The sequence below is a fragment of the Talpa occidentalis genome, unplaced genomic scaffold, assembly GCF_014898055.3.
Source record: "Talpa occidentalis isolate TD23 unplaced genomic scaffold, MPIMG_talOcc4v2.1 talOcc4.7, whole genome shotgun sequence".
In the NCBI taxonomy this organism is placed as follows: domain Eukaryota; kingdom Metazoa; phylum Chordata; class Mammalia; order Eulipotyphla; family Talpidae; genus Talpa; species Talpa occidentalis.
Window position 1 is genome coordinate 73,810,853 of NW_023605083.1, and position 7,593 is coordinate 73,818,445.

Below are 7,593 nucleotides of genomic sequence, written 5' to 3' on the forward strand. Positions count from 1 at the left end.
AACAATCCACTTCTGTCTGATCCTCATTCAAGTGCAAAGTAGTCGTATGTTCTTCATAAATGAGTCAAGGAAATGCTCTAGAGTAAATGACTCTTGAGACTTTCATCACCTAGCCATATATTAGGTTATAACTTTATTGAGTCAAAGGAAAAGGATCTCCTTTTCTGGTGTTTAAAACTTAGGAATTTGTAGGCATATTCACTTTTCTAAAAAGTGAATTGCTTTTCTTAAGGTTTTTTCTTGCCTTTCCAGACTATCAAGTGTTACACTGACATAAAATCTGTATATTTAGAACTAGAAAATCCAGTGTTCCTCCTAAAACACCACTTTCAGTTATGTCTTTACACATAGCCTGATTATATACCCCACCTACACTAAAGTTAACGTATTGAAGTCAAAAAGACATTCCACCTCTACATACAGAATTAAAATTTATTTTAGAGGTAAAGTTTTATACATCCTTTTAAAAATGAAAATTCAAAAGTCTCAGAATGAAACGATCAGTATTCAACATTATAAAGCTATTTTTAACAGTGATTAAAGTAGTGAAAACATTTTACCCTTACAAAAATGTCACAGAATTCAAATCACAACTTGGATCCTCAATGATTCAAGTGTTTTATCTTATACAGTAAGGGCTGGGTCAGTTTTAAGAAAATTCTTCCAGATATGCTGGGCTCAATTCCTCTATTATCACCATCCATCAGCTCACACAGTGGGATAGCTGGCTGCTGAAGCGATTCCACAGTGGTTGTTTTTATCTTTGGTCATTTTTACATAGCCATTATCACCCCATTCTGTACCCCAACTGAAAGAAAAGCACATTCCATGTCATCTAAACAAGCAAGAAACATGAGCTTCATTCACAATAAAATGGTGCTTACCAGCTATCAAACATTCTTCTAACTACTGTAACACATATTAATTCTTCTAGGTTCTTAACTTTTTGACAGGAAATTGAGGCAAAACTTGGATTCCAGAATAGTAGTCTGTCTCTACAGGCTATCTTAACTAAAGAACTGTGAAACTGATTCTGACAATCCTCATGGCCTCTGAGACTTGGGAAGTGAACACAATAGCGTGGTTCCCGGTGATAAAGATGCACAAAGGCCACTTGCACAATCTTTCCAACTTCTGCTCATGTAACCATTTTGAGAAACTGGAGACAAAAAAAGGAAACCATTCTCTAACCCCAGATACAAAATCTTGGGGCCAAGTGTGTTTCTGATGTAAGACAATTTTCAGAAATTAGGAATATAAAGCTACAAATAAAAAATAACCTCACAAGCTTGCTACACAATTTATAATCAAACATCAGTACTTCTGAGTTTACGTTAAGTAAGAAGATGACTTCTAGGGTTTCAAAACTGAGCTTTTGTGACTTGAAAAAATATACTGATTCTAAACAAGGAATCCTTTACAACAAATCTGGAATTTTATACCTGTTCTTGACAATCCAAAATTTATTGTTATTTGAATCTGTTCCTTCAACGCCATAGCCAACCACCAGAACACCATGATCCAGGTCTTCGCTGCTGCAACTTGGTTCATAATAAATACCTGGGAGAGTAAAATTCAATATTGAGGTCAGGTGCACCAAGTGACATGTCACAATAACCTGCCTAAGATATGTATCTCACAAGCCAGTCACTGTCATAAACAAATTTCAAGACTAAAAAAATATAATTGTTGGGCCTCCCTGGTGGCGCAGCAGGTTGAGTGTGGCACTGTGAAGCTGTCCACAGCCTCTGCAGTGTCGGTCGATCCCCGGCCAGCCAGGGAGATACCCACATGGCATGGCAGACGTCTCCTGCTGTGCCCGCTGCTCCCCTCAGCAGTGCTTTCGGTCCGGCTGCCTGTTCTGCTCCCTGCTCTGTCTCTGGTGAATCCTCTCACCCTCCCGCACTTCTGGCCTATACCCCAGCTCTTGTATAAATAAATAAAATCTTAAAAAAAAATTATAAAATATAAAATTGTAGATAAAAAAGGAAAAAGCCAAACTCAACTCAATAGAAATAAAGTTCAGTTAAATCATACTTATCAAATATCAGCTGAAGATATCTTCTACTTTAAAAGACTTGCAATAACATGATCTATTGGCATGAAGGCTAAAGTGAGGTGAGATACTCAGCTACAATATAGTAATTAGCATAATCCTTTTATACTCTTAGAATTGACTTCAACTAAGGATAGTTGAGCACAAAACAAAATACTTGAGCCACAGGGTTCTCTATCGTAGAATTATAATGGTAAAAATATTTTGAAATAAACATCCAACACTAGAATACTTATGTAAACTAGATTGTATCTTTGGAATTAATTACATAGCCATTGAGAACTAATTATGAAGTTTGTCAGCATGATAAATGCTTGCAGCATGTCAAATGGAAATATCCTTATGGTGAATGCACACTCAAAATCCTACAGTCCTTGAAAGCAGGGTTCCCTATCAAAAAGTCTATCATGGTGTTGTGTTTCAATTTTGCTGCCTGAATTTCAGTAATAAACACCCACCTGATTTATAGAACTGGAAGGACGAATGGCTTGCATCAATAGCAACAGAGATAGGCCCCACAGTAGCCACTGCCTTCATAAGGGTCTTCTCCCGATTTGGGATATCCACGTAGCCAGTGTCATTGGCAGCAGAAAACTCAGGTTTGTATTTACAAGTATCTGAGTCCTTCAAAGGTATCAGAAAAGAGACTTGATTACTGCCAGTTACAACCTGGGGAATATGAGTTCTAGGACCATAAGACTCAGAAGTTTGTATCTTAATGACTTCTAACAAAGTCAGATTTATTATAAGCAAAATGCTACTAGTTGGTTTGGAACTTGGAAAAATTAGCAGACATTTCTTCAGTGAGACCATAAGAAATGTCCCACTATGGGTAAATTTGCATTATGCTGAATGGTTCATATATTCTCCGTATTAAACAGAAATCAAAACAACTATTGGTTAATGAACTTATCAGAAACTGCAAATGCTGATAATGAGTTATAACGGTTTCATCTAAAAATGTGAATGTTGAATAAGGTGTTTGTTAGCTCTAAACTTTCAACCCACTCAACTTTCAAAAGGAGAGCTGGAATGACAAATGAGCTCCATTTACCTTTGCAAGATATGGATAGGAGTCTTCTGAGTCCAGCCCTCCATTTTCCTTAATATACTGGAAGGCATAATCCATTAGACCACCATTGCAGCCTTCATTGCCTTGCGACCGTGAACAGTCCACCAGATTCTGTTCACTCAATGAAACAAGTTTTCCAGTTTTCTGGAACATCTGTCCTTCAAGGGAACCAGTTGCACTAAAAGCCCAACAAGAACCACACTGGCCCTAAAAATAAAAAAGCTGTCAGTTTACAAAAGAAGACACAAAGACTAATATAATTGTCCATATACCTGGACTTAACAAAACCTAGTAAACTGCATGTCACTCCATCATGCCTTTTTGATTTTCCTATTGGAGCCAGTAGATCTGAACTTGAATACCACCATACTTGGTACAAATGATAGAATGAACTGATAGAATACCTGATTCTTTACAGGAGTTACATAGCCTTTCTTTCTCCAGTCCACAGATTTGGGGACTTCAAGCAAGAAAGGTGATTGGAACATTTTCCCCATCTTCTTTTGTTTCTTCTTTTGAAAGCCATTCATCACCTGCTTGAATTCTTCATTGGTCTTTAAGAAAAAGTAAGCAAAATGTTGAAAAATCAAGAGATTATTTGGTACAGTACTGAAGAGAGGCATACAAAAAGCATAGCAATCCATGTCATACTCACCATGTCACCAAAGGAATTCATGGCCATTGTGAAGCCATGATTCCCTAGGCTGTATTCCCGATTGTGCAGTTCAATCATTTTCATATTTTTCTCCCACACTGCTCTTCTCCATCCTTCTTCACTCTAGAGACAAAAATGTAAAACCAACTCACCTTCACCAAGTGGGTTCGAAGAAAGAGAAAGAGAAACACCATGGGTAGGGAAGACTATCTGTGAGCTGTTCTCCAGCACCCACCCAACAGTGCCGTGAAGTTGTAAGGTTGATGAGTGCTGCCTTCCAGAAGCTATGCTCTGCTATAAATTCCCATTAGAGGGGCCTCCTTGGTGGCGTTAAGACGCAACCTAATAGGCTATCCACAGCCACTGCAGGAGTACTCCCTGGCCAGGGAGCAACCCACATGGCGCAGCAGACTTCTTACTTGCCTGCTGCTCCCGCAACATTGTATTTCCAACAATCTGCCTGTTCTGTTCCCCACTCTGTCTTTGGTGAATCCTCTCACCCACTACACCTCTGGCCTGTACCCCAGTTCTTGTATGTATAAATAAATCTTTAAATTCCCATTAGACCATCCTCTGAATGGGTCATTGTGGGCTGTTTTCAGATGTTACCAACCATGCCATAGAGTCTCCTATGAGTTGACTTCCACTGGGACCATTGTGCATCTAAAGTCTGATCAAATTTTGGAGAAGCTGAGCTTATTCCCAAGCAAAGGGCAGTCAGGAGAAGTAAAGGATTCATGTTGCAAAAACCTAGGAAGGGGGGCGCGGAAATGAATATCTGATTAGAACCATCATTCTAAAAAGTCATCTTCTGTGACGTTATAGTATGTGGTGAAGTAAAAACATTTAAATAGTCTTCTCAAATATTCCCAACAGACTTATGGAAGGCTAAGGATGTGGGTGAAGAAACAGGCCAAGAACTTATCAAAGAGTGGCGGCATTTGACCCCGTCATCAAAACGAAAAACAGGCTGACACGATATAGAAATTGGAACAGATTTCATTGTAAGAGCACAATAATTCAGGTACTGATGAAGTGGATTCTTAATGCAACAACTAGTAAACTGTTGGTTCTTGTTACTTACCAAAAAAAAAAAAAAAAAAAAGACCCAAAGAAATCTGTTTTTCAGGGCAAACTAACCCAAGTAGGCTAAGGGTATCCCCAAGAGTACCCCACTTTTGTTCTCCACTATTGTAAAGGCAGGTGAGAACTACACCATACAACCCTTCCTGAAGTCTTTTTGAAAAGCTTTCCCAGGAGGCGGGTAGGAGTACCCCCAGCGCTCAGCTGTCCCCACACTTGGCCCCTGCTACCCACCTCCCCTACCGCCTCTCCAGACCCGGGTATGCGGTCACGTGGCACGACTAAGCACAAGAAGGGTCAGGATCTCCTGGGACAGAACGTGGACTGGGCCAGGCCCACACCGGCGCCACAAGCAAGGCAGGCAGGGCCAGGGCTGTGCCTCCTCGCTCGCGGCCGTGAGCAAAAGCCTGCAGCTGCTAAAGGTTGTTGGCCGCAGGCCCCGAGCCAGAGTCGGGTGAGGGGGGCCAGACGGCCTCGTCCCACCAGAACGGGCCTCGTTCGACGGCGACCCAGGGGTCTAACCGATGCCCGCCGCCGCCCTGAGGCTTGCCGGCCTGGCCCAGCCCACGATCTCCAAGGGCTCAGCGCCGCACCGGGTACCCCGAGTCGTTCTCCCTCCTTTCCCCACCTCAAAGCAGCCCGGCTGAAGGCCAAGCCGAATCCAGCCGCGCCAGCTTCCTCCGCCGCGTCACCGAACCGGCCCCCCTCCAGCCCCGTCCCTTTCCACTCCGGAGCCCACCCCCGCCCGCTGACCTGCGGCGGCCCCGCTGCGCAGGCGCACACGGACGCTCGCAGCTCCTGCTAGGTCGCCGGGCCCGAGGCTGGAACCCGCAGCACCCGACTCGCCCTTTAAGTTCTCCAGACTCGCTAGGTGGGGGTCGGCGCCTGCGTCTCCTGCCCGCGATTGGCTGCGGCGATCTGGGGCGGGGCCGAGGGCGCCGGCTCTCCCGGCGCGTGACCCGGCTCCGTCCCGGCTCTGTCCCGGCTTGTCCCGGGCGGCGGTCCTGCCTCAGTGGCGCGGGGCGCGGGGCGTGGGGGAGGGGAGGCGGGCGCGGGGGAAGGGAGGCGGGCGTGGGGTCAGCTGACGGCGCTGGCCGGGCCGGCGCCTCCCTGAGGACCCGGATCAGTTAATTCACGCTCGAAGCACTTGGGACACTAGCAGAAGCTACGGCGAGCCCCAGGTGGATTTTTAGCTAAACCTCATTTCAGCCCTAGAATATTGGTTAAAACTTCTGGGGCAGAGAACACTAGAGTCTGGTCTAGTGGTGCCTGTTTATTCCACAGCAGAGGCGGGGCCGAGTGGAATGCAGAGCCCGGGGGAAGACGCGTTATCTCCGTTTCTGGGTGGGCTGCAGCTGGGTTCTGGAAGACGATGGCAATTCCCCAAACAGGGCGATGATTCAGCTTCAAAATCTGGGAGGAAAAGCTAATGGCTTGGGTGGGTCTTCATAAAAGGTGTGACATTATGTAATGTGTCTTCCCTAGTTCAGGGAGTTTTCCCTCTCAAGCCTTTCTCAAAACCAGCAGGGACTAGTTACATACTGAAAATTTTGCCTTAATATAAAGGAGAAAAGAGGTTGAGAAGAGCAGAAGCTGCGCTCTCTGCACTGTGGATCAGTGTCTTTCTCGGTATCCAGCCTACTTTTCTTGAGATTTAAGAAACGTACTTTAACAATATTTAATGCCAGGTTTTAGGTTATGCAGTTTAAGGAAATGTTTTAGATGTCAGTATACATTTTGTATATATAATAGATAAGTTTATAATCACTAAAGATTTAAAGACATTAATTCAGAAACCTTCCTAAAGTTTATTAAATTATGTAAGAAACATTTGAGTCCTAGAGCAAGTTAGGGCTAAGTAGGCAACTTTAGGGACAGTGCAGGCAGGGATTTTGGGAAAATTAAAAAGCTTCTGAAATAAGGAAAGAGAATTCCAGGAGGACTAATGAGGGCAGTAAAATTTAAGGCTAATAGGGAGAGTAAATTTTAAGAGAACTTAGACAGGGGCAGTGAAAGAAAGACTAAGAGAAGAGCTGTAAAACTGGACATAGCTACCCAGGGAAGTACAGCCACTGAGAGAGAGCCGGTCACCAAGAGGATGATGAGATTTTAGAATAGAGAAAAAAGGTTTAAATATCCCTTAGACACAGGCCCATGGGGCATCTGTTGCTCCTCCTTGGCATTGCTGCCTTGGAGTCTTTGCTTTTGTTCTTTCTCCTGTAAATAAACTTTACTTTCTTGAACAGAGTTTGTTTCTCTTCATTTATTTATCTGAGGGTTTGTCTACAAATTCCTTTTTACGGCTTCCTGGGACAAGAACTTGTGGTGGTTCAAGGTTATTGGGATAAACAGCAGCAGCAGATGTAATCATGATAACAGCACATCCTGGCTTCACATTCATTGTAGAAAATAAATAACCCTTGTCTCCTCCATAACTCTTTTCTAGGCATTTCCTTCCCTCCTTCCCTCCTTCCTTCCTTCCTTCCTTGACACAGTGCAAGCTAGAATTATGCAGTTTTAGGGACAGTGCAGGAGGGGACCTCTGAAGAATTTAGGGAGGCTTCAGAGATAAGGACAAGCAAGGGAAAGTAACCAATTCCACTAGGAAAAACAAACATCCCAGGACCAAGGACAACATTGTTAACGCTGGTCCTGGTTTCCTTCAGGTGGTAAAGGGAGGCAGAGATTGGAGAAATGGAGAGTGGTTTAATTTATGGACAATTTAGA

At 43.6% G+C, this 7,593-nt stretch overlaps 1 protein-coding gene across 2 annotated transcripts; it reads right to left on the reverse strand.

Annotated features, from left to right (window-relative positions):
- Positions 1-401: 401 nt before the first annotated feature.
- On the reverse strand, positions 402-5,700 carry CTSL (cathepsin L). 2 transcript variants are annotated; one of them, XM_037493972.2, is made up of 8 exons: positions 5,620-5,700; positions 4,397-4,533; positions 3,784-3,906; positions 3,533-3,682; positions 3,111-3,335; positions 2,515-2,680; positions 1,443-1,560; positions 402-808 (listed from the first exon to the last, which is right to left on the reverse strand). In XM_037493972.2, exons 2-8 carry the CDS (start codon positions 4,520-4,522, stop codon positions 709-711), a joined length of 1,008 nt encoding a protein of 335 aa, XP_037349869.1. In that variant the 5' UTR covers positions 4,523-4,533; positions 5,620-5,700; the 3' UTR covers positions 402-708. The 2 variants fall into 2 exon arrangements, with proteins under 2 accessions (XP_037349869.1, XP_037349870.1); XM_037493973.2 differs by lacking the exon at positions 5,620-5,700 and adding an exon at positions 5,495-5,579.
- Between the last annotated feature and the right edge of the window lie 1,893 nt (positions 5,701-7,593).